Source organism: Apiospora marii (assembly GCF_038362585.1).
Source record: "Apiospora marii strain CBS 49790 chromosome Unknown utg000007l_segment0_segment0, whole genome shotgun sequence".
Classification (NCBI taxonomy): Eukaryota; Fungi; Ascomycota; class Sordariomycetes; order Amphisphaeriales; family Apiosporaceae; genus Apiospora; species Apiospora marii.
Window position 1 is genome coordinate 2,032,049 of NW_027117379.1, and position 16,540 is coordinate 2,048,588.

Consider the following 16,540-nt stretch of genomic DNA (forward strand, 5'->3'; position numbering starts at 1 on the left):
AAAGTACAGTCAGGTGTAACGCCGAAACGTATTGAGCGCGAAAGGTTCGAAGTAGCCCTGAGATCTCAAAAAGCTTATATTGATTAGCCTATCTAACTACTGGGCCAAAGTGCTCTGAATAACTCAACCAAGATCAAACCGATTAGATATCAAGCTGTCTCTCATTTATAGTCTTGTTGGTTGGGTCTCTGACATAAAACAGCCGTATGCTTACCAAGGAAACGGCAGCGTCAAGACCTCCCTTGGCATCCACCCCTTTATCTAAGCTGCAATGGTCGATATCGTATTCTTCCAGATCAGCGTGCCTGTGCTCTAATCATTCAAGATCCAGTCAGACTCTTCCTCGCAGCCTCACTTCAACTCGCACTCAATCAAGCTCTCCACCCCCCTGCCGCCGCCGTTCCAGATCCGGACGATCCGGAGCCCGCACCGGTCCTCGAGCAGGCCGCGCCAGTCGCGCTCGGTGCGCTCCCGCGCCGCCAGCAAATTGAGCATGACGAGGTCGAGCGCCGACGCCTCCCAGTGCGCGCCGGTGCGCGGCAGCACGTTCTCGTTGACGAGCAGCTTGCTGTAGCCCGGCCGCATCGCCGCCTTGATCCGGTGGACTATCGCCGCGGCGCGGTCGTCGGGCCAGTCGTGGAGGACGGAGTGCAGGTAGTAGGCGCGGGCGCCTGTTGGTTACGTACGTATCAGAACCGAGACGAAGGAAAAGACAAGAGAATAAACGACGGAAGGGGGGTGGCGTGGTGGGGGACGTTACCTTTGATGGGTTGCTCCTCAAAGAAATCATGCGCCATGGCCGTAAAAGCCTTATTCTCCTCGCTCGGCACAATGGAGTCCACCACCTGGGGCAAGTCCTGGACAACGAGCCGGCCGGGGACGGAGGGGTGGTAGCGGTGGAACTCGACCAGGTCGTGGCCCAGACCGCCGCCCACGTCTACCAGGAAGACGGCGTCGGGGCCGGGGTCGGCGCACCGGATCAGCACCTCCTGCACGGGCACGAAGTCGGGCGCCATCCAGGGCAGCCGGCCCTGGCGGTACCCGGCCATGTGGTGGTTGAAGTCGGCGAGGTAGCCCCGCGACGCGGCCAGGTCGAAGTAGTTGAGGTCCGTCTGGTGGGCGTACATCAGCGGATTATCCTGGGCGTCCGTGGGGTTCTTCCAGCCCCGGTTGCGCTCGTACTCGTGGAGCTTGATGAAGGAGGCGCCGCCCATGGTGATTCTAGGTGTTCCTTGGGTTAGGTATATATGCCAACGCTCTCAGTAGGGGGGTTATCTCTTTCTCACATCGAGGGATATCCTCCGCTCATCATGGGTAGGGACAGAGATAGCGAGAAGCTTGTGGGCTTGTACTTGTCCTCGCCGACTTCCAGCAGGTACCCCATGGCGCCCAAGTGCCTCAGAAGGCGGCCTGTCTCATATGCATGATCAGCACTGTTCTCCCTACAGTCTTCCATCTATTCCTCAATTCAGACTTGGAGAGTTCCTGGCATCAGCCCTTACTTACTCAACAGAACGGAATCCACGCCACGAGCACCGGCAAGCTCCTTGACCCTCTGAGGCCTATCTCCGTTCTTGGCCATCAACTTCCACTAGAGACGATTTATGTCAGCACATGGCCAGCCCAGTTGTCTGGGAGAAGGAAGACGATGAGCAACTACTCACCAGACCGCACTCGTTGCCGCAGAGGATGGCAGAGAACACAGCAGGCTGCGCCCAGCAGTGCTTGATCATCGTTTCACGGGGTGTCTCCAGCGCCTGCATCAGGGTGCGCGCCTTGATGGCCAGAGCTTGTCGTGTCTCGTCACACCCGGACGCGAGACCTTTTACACATTCGGCCAGCTCCTTGATCAGATGCGGGACGGCCGCGAGGTTGGATGGGCTGGTGGCGGTGGCCACTGTCACGGGGACCGGCTCCTCGATACCTTTCGCCATGGTTGTCTTTTTTTCCCTGGCTTAGTTCTCAAGAGATGTTCTTAAACTGTGGTTCGTTTGGACCATGCAAAAACACAAGAAAATCGCATGGGAACTACATCCTACTATATAGTGATCAGTGAACAAAGGGAGGTGTCCTCAATAAAGGGATGGGAGAGGGCGGTTCAGGCAAGCAAGGGAGCGATGGTCTTGTCCGACAGTCTATCATCCATCGCGACGGTAAATCTTCGCATGAACTGACTTGCGAGATCCGGTGACCTAGCCTTGGCCTCTGTCCCGAAGGCGGGTGCCATGGCAGGTGACCCCTTGTCACGGTCGATGGCTCGGGATCTGGGTCCGCACTCCGCCAGATCGGCAACGAGAGCCGTTGCTACTGGCCACTGCACCGGCGAGCTGCATCGGATCTCTTATCTCGAGCCCTGCTACTTCAAAAGTCCGACAGCTGGCTAATCATTTCCTTGGCAACATGTCGTCTTCAAACCATGTACTTCAGCTTTTCGGGGAAGGCGGCGGGCCTTTCCTGTGTTGTTCCGTCCAGTCATGGAAATCTGCATCGAAACTCCGCCTCCATGCTGGATCTTCAAGGGTATTCTATGCCCAACTCCGATTTTTATACATCTTGAATCAAGCCTGGGATGACGTGCCACATAGCCAGTTCTGGGCATTGGCTCCTTTTGGCAATAAGCCCGTCAGATACATCACTTACCCCGGGCTGGGTGGCTTGGCAGCGGACCAAATAAGCACCGAGATCGACGCATGCATGGTCAGATGAACACTCTGATGGGGTAATATCGGCTCATCCAACAAAGTGTATAAGTGCGGCTCTTTCCGCACACTAAGAATACTTCAAACCGCCATACCTGGTCGTGCTGGCCATATTCTCGCGTTTAATGCATCTCCTGGGGCCACTTCTCTCATCCGTGATTATAGCAGCAAATCTATCTGAGTGATGTGAGAGGTCGAGGTAAGATCACACATCCCCAATCATGTCCCGGAGCCGTCCCGCCATGAGTAGGACTGGGGCAGTGTGACACAGTTGCTTCCTGTCTCAGGATCCCTCTTCAAACATTCCTGCTATTCTAAGAAGATTTTTCTTCCTCTTGCTGCCGCCGAGGGGCATCCCCTCTCCCTTCCTTACACGTGGCACAATCCGGGGCTATGGAACTTTTTACTCTGTTCTTCTTTCGTGCCTTACTCATGAGAAACAAAAGACCGACTCGAAGAGAGACTTGCGTGTACGATACGCACCGGTAACCCTTTGACCCCTCGCCACCACTCTAGGTGTTTTCACTAACATAACACCTTCACGTTCAGAGCATTTTGAGTATAGTGCGGTACGGGATCTAGGGGAGGGTTAAAAGATTCCCAGTACGTACTGCATGTAAACTTAAGAAGCCGTTTTATGGAAGATGGGATCCGCCGTGCTGGATAGCATGCATGACTAAGACGTATCTTCCTCCTCAATATCTTTCTAGTTTCATTCGTTCTTTCAATCGCAGTCACATGATTTCCACAGTGTGAATGAGCTTATTTGAGGCTAGCTCCTGATGCATTTACATAGGCTATTGCAATAAAGTTGCAGAAGATGGGATGAGAGCTTGTCGTGCATTGGTACCAATTGCTCGGTATCCTCTGAAGTCCAAAACGGCTCGGGCCGCTAGACTTACGGTGTTAGTAAATACGGAGAGGGCTAAAGTAATTAACGGGGAGTCCCCTCCTTTTTTTGGACCGGCGACCAACACTAGTAGTATGTATCCCTTCGCTAGGCAACCAGCTGACATTTGCGGCGCATGTTTTTCAGGTCCAACGTTTCAAGAACATCCTTTTCATCTGTAACCCCATAGTTGCTGTGATATATCGACGGCTCTGCACATTGCTCTTGTAACCTTCTATCCAAAGATATACTAGAAATGTCGTCGATAAGCAAGGTCGCCGTTTTTGGCGTAAGTATTGCCGGTTTCCCTTGCCCTCACATCGCTGCATACATGTAGCCGTGGAAGGGAAGACTTCCCGAAGAAGACTAATTAATGTGACTACTTACCCTACTTTTTCTCTAGGCATCCGGAAACTTCGGCACCCCGGTCACCGCAGCCCTGATCCAAGCCGGCTTCGACGTCACCATCTTCACCCGGCCTGCATCGACTCCCACCACCACCAAGCCCAACTTCCCCGCAGAAGCGGGGTCCGTCGTCGAGGTCGCCGACTACGGCGACGCCGCGAGCCTGACCGCCGCCCTCGCCGGCCACGACGCCGTCGTCAGCGTCCTCGGCCCGGGCGCCATGGCGCACGAGGTCCCGCTCGTCGACGCCGCCGCGGCCGCGGGCGTGCGGCGCTTCGTCGTCAACGACTTCGGCTGGGGCCAGAACCCGCGCTGCTTCCCCGAGATCCGCGAGGTCGGCGCGCGGCGGCACGTGGCGTGGGACCGCGCGCGGGACAAGGCCGCGGCGGACCCGCGGTTTACTTGGACGGGTGTCACGATTGGGAATCCGATCGACTGGGTACGCATCTCTTCCCCCCCCCCGTGCTAGCGCCACTCTCAACTTAATTACCTGCTGCTGCAACACTGCCTGTTGATTAGCGCGCACCAGTTGCTAACTTGACATCTCACATCCAGGCCCTGAGACGTTTCCCGAGAATGGGGTTCAACGTGGCCGAGCACACAGCAGTCATCTACGACTCCGGCACGGAACACTTCACCGGCACGACGCTCGAGGGCATCGGGCAGGCCGTGGTGGGGGTGCTTCAGCATCCCGACGAGACAGCCAACCGCTTCGTCAAGGCGCGGTCCATCAAGACGTGCCAGAACGAGCTGCTCGCGGCTTTCCAAAGCGAATCCCCCGAAAAATGGGCCGTCAAGCACGAGAAGGTGGCCGATCTGCTGGCGGGCGGGAGGCAGAAGCACGAGGCGGGCAACCGCGGCTGGATTCTGGACCTGTCCGTCGTCCAGCTCTACGAGGAAGGCTCGGCGCGCTGCGTCGTGGCGGCGCGCAGGGAGGACTCGGATGCTGAGCTGTTGGGCATCCGGGAGGAGACGGCGCGGGAGGTGGCCGCGAAGGCGCTGGGGCAGATGTCTTAGGCGGTTTCGATCACCTGACTACAACCTAGCCCCATGGAGGCTGGTACATCGAGGACGACGATTTGAGTTCACCCACAACCAAGCTCACACAAGACAAAAAGCATATTCCCCCCTTTCCAACCAGCCTTCATAGGTTCCAAAGACAGAAGAATCCCTTGACCGGGCCGGTGTAGCCTAGCGGTAGCATTGTTATTCATATACTTAAAGGCAAGAGGGTTCAACTCCCTCTGCGGTCATTCTTTTTCGAGTATTTCTAGTGTCGTCTCTTTTTAAACTCCTCCCCCTTTTGCCTGTCCCCCACATCGTAGCAAAAATTACAACCTCATCTCATCATCGACGGTAGTCCAGCGTCAAATAGAAATGTCTTTGATCTTGTATCGCCCGTCTCTATTTGACCCAACCAGTCCCAGCATAGCCATCTGTCTGCTGGACTGGATCTAGTTCGCATTTTGTCACCCGGCGACTAGCACACCAGGGACAGTGCCCTTTTGCTTCGCTCTGATAGCTCGTCCGGGTCATTATTTTCATCATGTTTTCTATGTGCTTCCACGTCTGCCTTGGTGTTCTATCAGTGTCAACGACGTGGGACGGTAATGAACCTCCTGAAACTGTAGTATGCATGCATAATTGCCTACATACTGCTACTATCGTTCGTTTGCTACGAGCACACGCATGCCATCATATGTAGAGGTGTTTGGCTATATCGATGATCGGTTCAGCGACACGGTTCATGCACCGAAGAGCTCAATCCGATTAGAGTACCCCACCACGAAGATCGCGACCACTCGGATATGTGTGGAGACCATGGAGCAAGACCACTTTTTCGATGCAACGGTTTTCCTTCCTGGAAGCCAGAGAGTGAACCGTTCATCTCGTAACCGCCCGGATCGTCAAGCACGCACACACACACACAGACGATTCAAGGAGGCCAGAAAAAGAACGGAACGCGACGAAGTAATCATTATATTACGCATCGTAAGCTATCTATTCAATCATCATGCACTCATAATATTCCGCCAGCAATCCCTTAAGGGATCCTGTCCACCACGCGCGCATAGTCAACCCCGCTGCCTCGCTCCGCCACGCCGCCCTTCGCCAAGGCGAGCTCGAAGCGGGTATCGTCGGCCGCGAAGAAGGCGCGGGTCGAGAAGGGGGCGCCGAGCAGGCAGCTGCCGAGGTAGATGTTGATAGTGCACCAGCCGATCTCGGTGTCGAGGGGGTCCTGCTGGCGCGCGTACGAGCGCAGCGGCATGTCGATCTCGATCGGGTCCGCGGCCGGGTCGAGGGCCGCGAAGCTGTACCGCAGGAAGGCCCGCTCGCCGTCCGTGGGGATGCTGTCGCAGGGCGCCGGCCACGCCAGCACCTGGCCCGGGTAGGGCCGCTTCGGGTTGTAGCGCAGGCCCGTCACGTTGAGGAAGCGGTCCTGGTCGATCGGCGCGAAGCCGTCGCTCACCGCGCCCGAGTCGATGACGCACTCGTTGATGGTCACCGTGTCGGTGCGGTCGACGGGAAGCGCCGTCGCGGCCCCGTCCTGCACGAAGGTCAGGTTGGGCTGGTAGGTGTAGTAGCCCACGGCGCCGTAGGCGATGTCGGTCGCGGGGACCATGGGGATCTTGACCAGCGGGCCCGTGAACTTGGACAGGTCAATGCCGCCCTGCAGGCCGGAGCCCGTCCAGGTGTCCTCGATCTTGGGGGGCGCCTTCTCGAACCAGAGCGACTGCACCGTGTTCTCGACCAGGCCTTGCTGCAGCAGGTTGTGGCGGAAGGCGGGGCCCGTCGTGTTCTCGATGTTGCGGTCCGGGGACGTGTAGTAGGGCGATATGCCCAGGATGGAGTAGTCGTAGTCGGGCACGGGGTCGCACTCGCCCCGGGGGTCCAGGATGCGCTGCTGCAGGTAGAAGGCCAAGGCCACCTGCACGTCGGGCACGACAGTGGAGTAGCCCGCGTCGTTGGTGAAGGTGAAGGTGTCGTTGACGATGCCGTCGGTGCGGTAGCCCTTGGCCAGGCCGCCGCCGTAGCCGTAGAAGCCGTCCCAGGGCCCGACCTCGGTGGCCGACGCCGACTTGGAGGGATCGTACACGCCGGCGTCGGGGACGGTGACGTTGCACAGCCCCTGGCAGCTGAGGCAGTTCTTGCCCCAGTTCTGGATGGCGTCGGGACGGAACATCCAGAAGTCGGAGCTGCCCAAGTCGTAGCAGACCTCGATGGTGTTGTCAGAGTAGGGCAGCTTCAGCTGCGTCGACACCTTCTTGTCCGCACCGTACTTCAAGTTGAGGGGCATGTGGACCGTGGGAATGGCGGCGCTGGCAGCACTCGCCGAAAGGAGTAAGTTGGCCTTCATGGTGGCTATATGTGTGATTTGATTGAACTGAAACCAGCTTGGTGATCAACTGTGAAGGGTTGGATGGGCGTGGACACAGGATATCATCGAGACCCTCTGCCTCGCTATGAGGGTGTTATATAACCGGCGTTCAGGAATCCTCGGCATTGTCGCCAGTTCGGCATGGAGTGGGCAGTACTTTTTCCATTGTGCATCGCGGATAGCTGACCGGTGGTATCGGCTATCGTGGGACGATATGTGTCAATGTGATGGGATGGACTGGGAAAATACGAAGCGAAAGACCGGGATGTGGTTGCGGAACGAAGAACAAAAACGTTGAAGATTTGGTTGACAAGGACCGGTAGTGGGGGCATAGCCAGCCTATCAAGAGGTTAATAGGTGGACATCATGGCGCTAACCCCCCATGCTAGTCTTTAAACCCCCCAAGAACCGTCTCGTATTTGAGCAATGCACCGGCAAACGAGCCTAATTTGGAAGATCAGTGGTTGTTGCATCAGGTCCGAACCAGGTTGAGATGCACTCCAACATCGTATCGACCATCTGTCTCTGTCTAACACTATATTCGTGCATATTATATGGACCCTAGCGTGTCCCGATGGAATCGACTATACGACTTAATCCCTGTATGACATGACTTGTGAACGAACATTGGGACGGTCTGGAAGTTAGGAGGGGGAAATGCCATGAGAGTAATCCGGCGGCATACTCGGGCTTCGGCATCGTACCGGCAGGTTTATATCGTTAAGTATAAACCGTAGATATCGTCCTTTTCGAGGTATATAGTATTATTAATTAATTAATTATAATTAATTAAATATTAATTAATTAATATTTACCCTTTAATTAATTAATTAATATTAATATTTAAAGAAATATTATTAATTAATTAAATTTTTAAATTAATTATTAATCAGTTAATATAATTAATTTTTAATTAATTTAAATCGAAATATTTTCGATTTTTAATATATTTTAAAGCTTTTAATTAATAAATCTTATAATATTTTTTAATATTTTAATTAAAATTAATAAGGGTTAAAAAGCTAACTTTTAAACTATAATTTAACTTTATTTAATAAAAAAATAATTTTAATGTTAAATATTACTTTTAATATTATTTTAAATAATAAATAATATATTTAATTTATATGTTTTTTATTAACTTTATTAACTGATTATTTATTTAATTTAATATTATTATAACGTTACTATAATATTTATTTATTAATTTATTAATATAATTTAACCTTTTTTTTATTAATAATTATTTAATTACTTTTATTATATAATATAATAATTAAATCTTTATTATTATTAAAAAGGTATAATTAATTTAAATTTAAAGATTTAATTTTAATTTTTAATTAAATAATAAAAGATATTATATTTATTTTTTTTATATAATAAAATAATCCCCTTTTTTAAATAAATTTATTTATAATATTTTATTAAACGTAATAAATTATTTATATATATATTATTATATTAAAATATTTATTATTAATTTAAATAAATTAAAATAAAAATTAATTAATAATATTAAAGTTTTTTAATAATAATTTATCGCTATATTTTTATATTTAAACTTTAATAATAATAATAATATCCATTTTATAAAAGATATTAATTTATTATTTATATTAAAAAGAAAATTTATATAAAATTTATTATTTTTTATATAATAAATTAAATTAAATAAATATATAAATTAATTAATTATATAATAATTAATTAATAATAAATTAATAATAATATTTTTATTAAATAATTATTTATTAATTTTATTTTATTTTTTATTTATTAATATTTTAATATTATTTATTTCGTTATTTTATTATAATAAATTTTTAAATAATAATTAAAGATTAATACGGTTTTTTATTTTATATTTATATAATTTTTTTTTAATTTTATAAAAATATAATATTTATTATTAAAGTTATAAAAAAATCGATTATTATTTTTTTTAATTTTTTTTTAATTTATTTTTATTAAACGATAAAAAAGGAATATAAATATAAAAATATTTTTTATTTCGATTTTTAAAATATTATATTATTAATAATTTTAACGATATTAAAATATTTTAATTTTAATAAATTAATAAATTTAATAAAATATTTCGATTTTAAAATATTATAATATATAATTAATAAAATAATTTCTTTAAAGTTATTAAAATATTTTTTATAAATATATATAATATAATATCGTTATTAATATTAATATTTATTATAATATATATAAATAGATATTAAAATTTAATAATTATATATATATTTAATAATATATAAAGAATTAAAGTAATAAATAATAATATATATATATATATATATAATAAAAAAAAAATTATAAATTTTAAAAAATATTTATTATAAAAATTTATATTTATTTTTAAAAACTTTTTTTAAAAATTTATATAAAATTAATATTTATATATATTAATTTTAGAAATTTTATTATTTAATACGAATAATTTTTAATAGATTTAAAACCTATATAATACGAATAAATAATTCCTTTTTTAATAATTAAATATAATATTATTATAAATTCCGGGTTTATTTTAAATTTTATATTATAAAAAATAATAAATAATTATAATTAAAAGTTATAATAAAAAAAAGGTTCAATATTTATTATTTATTATTTATTATTATTAAAAGTTTAATTCTTTTTTTAATTTTTTATTTAAAATATTTATTTATTTTAATATAAAGTTATTATTAATTTATATTATTATTTATTTATTCTATATTATTTATATTAATTATATATAATATATATTAAAAAAAAAATTTAAATAAATTATTAAAAAAGGAATTATTATATATATTTATAAAAAGAAATTTTAATAATTTTAAATAAATTATTTTATTAATTATATATTATAATATTTTAAAATCGAAATATTTTATTAAATTTATTAATTTATTAATTTATTAAAATTAAAATATTTTAAAATTATTAAAATTATTAATAATATAATATTTTAAAAATTAAAATAAAAAATAACTTTATATTTATATTTTTTTTTATTATTTAATAAAAAATAAAAATAAAAAGAAAATTAAAAAAAATAATAATTAATTCTTTTACGATTTTAATAATAAATATTATATTTTTTTTATAAAATTAAAAAAAAAGTTATATAAATATAAAAAAAAGAAATTATATTAATTTCTAATCGTTTTTTAAAACTTTATTATAATACAATAACGAAATAAATAATATTAAAATATTAATAAATAAAATATAAAATAAAATTAATAAATAATTTTTTAATAAATATATTATTATTAATTTATTATTAATTAATTATTATATAATTAATTAATTTATATATTTATTTAATTTAATTTATTATATAAAAAGTAATAAATTAATATTTTTTATAAAATAATTATTTAATTTATTAATAATTTTCTTTTAAACGTTTTTAAATAATAAATAATAATTAAAAATATATAAAAAATTAAATATTAAAATTTAAATAAATTAAACTTTAAATTAATAACGTTAATAATTTATTTAATTTTTAATATTTATAAATAATTTTATTTTTTTCTTATAATAATAATATAATTAAACGATTAATTAAATTTATAATAATAAATATAATAATAAATATATATAATAATTTTTAAATAATATTAAATTTAAAAATATTAATATATAAAATTTTATTAATTATTAATATAATTATTATAATATATATTTTAAATTATTATAAATAACTTTAAATTTTTATATTATTTAATCGATATTTATTAAATATAAGAAATTATTTTCTTTAATTAATTAATTATAAATTTATTTTTATTTTAAATTTAATATTAATAATATAAAAATATTTTTAATATTAAAATTTTAATATAAAGCTGATATTATTAATAATATTAACCTTTTTTTTTTTAATTATAATAAAATTAAAACGGTAAGTTATAAAAGATTTTATAATAAATAAAGTTAAAAGGAAAGTTATTAATTAATTATATTTAAAGGATTTAAAATAATAATATTAATAATATTAAATTTTATTTTATAAAAAACGTTAATTATTATAGTATTAGAATAGGTTTAGGTTCGAAAGGTTTTTAAGGCCTTTTTAAGGTTATATAATACCTATAACTTATCCCTTTTAATTAAAGAAAAATAAACGTAAGTTTTATTTTATATAATTATTTAATAATAAATTCGATATTTAAATTATATTAAATAATTTTTATAATTTTTATACTTTTATTAATAATTTATTTATTAAAAATATCGTTTTAAATTAAATTATTAATAAAAAAAAAAGGAAAATAATTCGTAATAAAATATAAAATAACTTTAAAACCGGCATTAAATTTATAAAAAGAAAATAATAAAACCTTATTAAATTCCTTTAAAAATTATTTTAAAAGAGAATTTATTAAATTAACCGTTTTAAAGTTTAATAAAAATAAAACGGCGATATAAAACCGTAATATTATTTAAATAATTAATAATTAATTAAAAAAAATATAAATATTATTTAAGTAAATTAAGTAATTAAAAATATTTAATTTTATATTAATTATAAAAATATTATAATTAATTTTTTAATATATAAAACGTGGAAAAAACGATAAATATATAATATAAAAAGCTTTATAAAACTTTAAAAAAAACCTGTCGAACTTTAAAAAAAATATAACTTTATTTATATTTAATTTATAATTAAGCCTAACTTTTTTTAACGATTAATTAAAATTTATAAATAAAAACTTAAATTTAATTAAATTTATTAAATTTAATTATAAAAAATTTAACGTACGTTTTATTTATATTAAATAAAATAATTAAATAAAAAAATTAAAAATAATTTTTAATAGTTTTAAAAAATATTTTTAAAATATATATATAAAAATATTATATATATATAATTAAATAAATTACGATATTAAATAATAATATCGTTTAAAAAAAAACTTCGATATAAAAAAAGAAATAAATTTTTTTTAAAAAGATTAAAAAATTTATTAAAAATAAACAAAATCCGTTATTTATAAAACTATAAATAAAAAAATTATAATTACCGTTTAATTAAAATATATTTAATAATAATTAAAATAAAATTTTATATATTTTTATTAATATTTAATTTTTTTAAAAGTTTAAACGAATCGATAAATTAATAAATAATAAGCTATATTTTTTTATAAAAAATTATTAAAACTTTTATATAAAAAAATTATAAATTATTATAATTAATTATTAAAACGTTATAATAATATAATCGATTTAATAATTTAATATTAAAAAATTTTATTTAAATTTTAATAAAAAAAGAAATAACTTTTAAAACTTTATAAATATTTAATTAAATAACGATATAATAATTTCGATATAAACGAATCGGAACGATAATATAAATAGAAAAAAAATAAAAATTTTTAATATTATAAATACCGAAAAAATAAAAAAAATAAAAAATTTAATAATAAATAAATAAGAAAAAAATATAAACTTTTAAAAATTTTATTAAACTTTTTTAATATTATTTATTATAAATATTAAAAAAAAGAATATTATATAATTAATTATATAAAACCGACGTTCGCGTAACGTATTACGGGAAAAATTAAAAAGTTTTAATTAATAAAACGATTTTATTATTATTATTATTTTTTATTAAAGTTTTTAAAATTTTTTATATATTAATTTTTATTTATTTTTCTTTTTTTATATTTATTTTTATTTTTATTTATATTAATTTAAATATTTATTTAAACATTAATTTTATTAATTATATTTTTACGTTAAAAATAAAACTTTAATTTATTTCTTTTAAATTAATTTTTATTATTTTTATTAATAAATTAAAAATTTTTACATATAATATATATTAAGTTAATTTTAATATTATTAATTTATGAAATATTATTTATTATTTTTATAAGTTTTATATTATAATAAATTAGGATTTTAAAAAAAATAAAGCTTTTTTATTATTATTTTTTAAAATAATTAAAAAAATAAATATTATACTATATTCGAAAATAAATTAATAGTAATTCGTATTAAATTTTATTTAAATTTAAATAATTAAACCTCGTTTATTTAAACGTATATTTTAAAAAGGTACGCCGTATTTTACGGTAATTTTTATATTTAAAATAGTTTTAAATTTTTTAAAAAAAAAGTTTAAAATAAAAAGAAGTTTTATATTATCTTATTTACGTAATTTCTAAGCGTTTTTTAATATTAAAAATTATTTTATTTTATTATTTAATATTATAAATTATATTATTAATTTTATTTTTAATATTTAATTATTATATCGATTAATATATTCCTTTTTTTATAAAAAATTATAAATATTAAAAAAGTTTATTAAAATAATAAAATTAAAAAAGAAAATTTGAAAGTTTTAAAACTTTACGAAAACGTTAATATTTTTTATATTTAAAAAAAATAATTTAATATAAATAATAATAAATTATAAAAGTTTTAATAAAGTTATTATAAAAAATCGGTATATTTTTTTTTTTTATTTCGAAATTATTAAATAAAGTTTTTAAATTAAAAGTTTTTTTAAAAATTAATTTTAAAAATATATATTATTATATCCGAATTAAAAAAAGAAACGAATAAAAAATAATTTTTTATATTTAATATAATTATTATAAATTTTTTATAATAATTATAAAATTAATTAATATTTTTACTATTTTTTAATATTATATTATTAAAGTTTTAAGAAATTTAATAAATATAATATATATAATATATTTTAATAATATATTAATATATTTGTTAAATAAAAAAAAATACGTAAAATATTTTCGAATAGTAATAAAAAAGCTTTTATAAACGAATTTATATATTAAAACTTTTAAATATTTATTTTTTTAAAAAAGCTTAAATTTTTTAAAATATTATATTTTTACGGAAAATATATTTATAAATATAATTTAAATAAATATAATATAAAAATAATTAAAATTAAAATTTATTTATAATATTTAAATATTTTTAAAGTTTTATAATTTTTATTAACGTTTTATAAAAAAGTATTTTTATATTATTATTTTATTAATATAGTTTTTAAAAAATAACGAAACTAAATAAAAATTAAAATAATTAATTTTCGATATTATTTTAAAATATATATTTATATAATTAAAATAAACGTTTAAAGAAATATTATTTTTATTATATTTCGATTTTAAAAAATATATATAATTAAAAATAAACACTTTTTAATTTATTATAAACGGAATTTTATTATAAAAAAATTCGAAAAATTATTAATATTTTATTACTTTTTTTTTAAAAAAATTTTTTAAAACGGAATTAAATTATAATATACTTAATTAAGAAATATTTACGATTATATTATTATTTAAATATTAAAAATATTATTTTAAAAGGTTTAAATATTTTATTAAAATATTTATTAATTATTAAAATTTATAAAGTTTTATAAAAATTAACCGATTAAATAATTATTAAGCGTAATAATATATATATTTCGTTTTATTAAATTTCGTTATAAAATATTAATTAGGAAAAAGAAACTTTGCTAATAAGTTTTCGAAATATTTAAATTATATTTCCGGAAAAGAAAATAATTTAATATTATTATTTATATTATAAAAAAAATTAACTATTATTATAATATTTTTAAAAAGTAAACTTTATATATTAATATAAATATTATATAAAATAAAACTAATAATAAAATAATTAATATTAATTTAATAAATTATTTATTAAAAAGTTAAAAAATTAATTACGTTAAAAAAAATTTATATAAAAAAAGCTTTAAAAAATATTTAAACCTTAATAAAAAAGGTATAACGAATAAATAAATACGTTTAAAAAGTACGAAGGGGTATTTTAAATAAAACCCTTCCGAAAAAAAGTTAAATTTTTTTTAAAACGGAAATACTTTTCCGTTAAAAAAAGTTTTATATATTAAATTAAATAATATTAAAGTTTTTATTATTAAAAATATATTATAATAATTTTTATAATAACTATTTTAATATAAATTAAATTATTAACTTTTTAAAAAAGAAATTTTATTAATAAAATTTAAAATAAAACGTTAAAAAATACGTTAATTATTATATAATATATTTAAAATTAAAAACAAAATATTATTAATTATATAACAAATTAATATTATTATTATAATTATTTCGCTTTAACGAAAAATAAATTATAAATTTTATTACCGAATTATTAAAAACTTTTTTAAGCTATAATTTAATAAATATTATATTAATAATTATAAATAGATTTTTTAAATTATTATTCTTTTTTTTTATTTTTATAAATATTAATATTATAAAATTAATAAAACTATTTTATATAAAAATTAAATATTAATTTAAAGTTTTAAAAAAAAATTATTTCCGATAAAAACTTTATATTTATTAATAAATTTTAATTAAAGCTATATTATTATAATTAAGTTAAACGGAAATATTCGATAACGTTTTATTCTTAAATTAATAAGTAAATAAAACGAATAAATTAAATTTTAAAAATATACCTACGTTATTATATTATAAAATAATTAAAGCTTTAACTTAATTTTTTATATATAGCTTTTTTTATAATTAATTTAATAATTAACGCTATTATAAAAATTTCTTTTTTTAAAATAATATATAAATATTAATTAAATTTTTATATATTCATTAAAAATAATTTTTTAAAAAAAAAAGTATTAATAATAAAAAATAAACTTTCGAAATTTTAAAAATTATAAAACGATATAAAAAAACATTAATAAAAAACTATAAAAATATAAGCGAAATATTATAATAACTACTATTAATTTATAACGTTTAAAATAAATTAAATAATAAGCTTATTAACGAAGAATTTTAAAATTTAAAATTAAAAATTTATTTTAAAATTTATAAAGCTTTTTAAGGTTTTAAAACGTATTAATTTATTAATATATCGAATAATATTATTAAAAAATTATTTTAAACTTTATAACGTTTTTTTTATATAATTTTTAAAATTATAATAAGTAATAATTATAAATTTATTACTTATATTAAAATTAAAATAAAATAAAGAATAAGAAATTAAAGAAATAAAAAATAAAATAATATATAATAAATAAATATATTATTTTATAAAATAAAAAAGCTAACTTATAAAATATAATTAATAAAAATCGGTAAATAATTTAATTAA

At 31.4% G+C, this 16,540-nt stretch overlaps 3 protein-coding genes across 3 annotated transcripts; 1 reads left to right on the plus strand and 2 right to left on the minus strand.

Moving 5' to 3' along the window:
- Positions 1-351: 351 nt before the first annotated feature.
- Positions 352-1,949, minus strand: PG985_011026 (Winged helix-turn-helix transcription repressor DNA-binding; the record flags this gene model as incomplete). The annotated part of the gene is made up of 5 exons (XM_066830793.1): positions 352-671; positions 761-1,221; positions 1,287-1,410; positions 1,507-1,591; positions 1,665-1,949. Coding segments are annotated over 5 exons (1,275 nt in total), but the record flags the coding sequence as incomplete, so codon positions are not given.
- A 1,895-nt stretch (positions 1,950-3,844) lies between these two features.
- Positions 3,845-5,010, plus strand: PG985_011027 (NmrA-like family protein; the record flags this gene model as incomplete). The annotated part of the gene is made up of 3 exons (XM_066830794.1): positions 3,845-3,877; positions 3,992-4,432; positions 4,513-5,010. The coding sequence occupies 3 exons, from the start codon at positions 3,845-3,847 to the stop codon at positions 5,008-5,010; spliced, it is 972 nt and encodes a 323-aa protein (XP_066681476.1).
- A 1,027-nt stretch (positions 5,011-6,037) lies between these two features.
- PG985_011028 (aspartic peptidase domain-containing protein) lies at positions 6,038-7,351 on the minus strand (the record flags this gene model as incomplete). Its single annotated transcript, XM_066830795.1, has 1 exon — positions 6,038-7,351. One exon carries the CDS (start codon positions 7,349-7,351, stop codon positions 6,038-6,040), a length of 1,314 nt encoding a protein of 437 aa, XP_066681477.1.
- Positions 7,352-16,540: the final 9,189 nt, after the last annotated feature.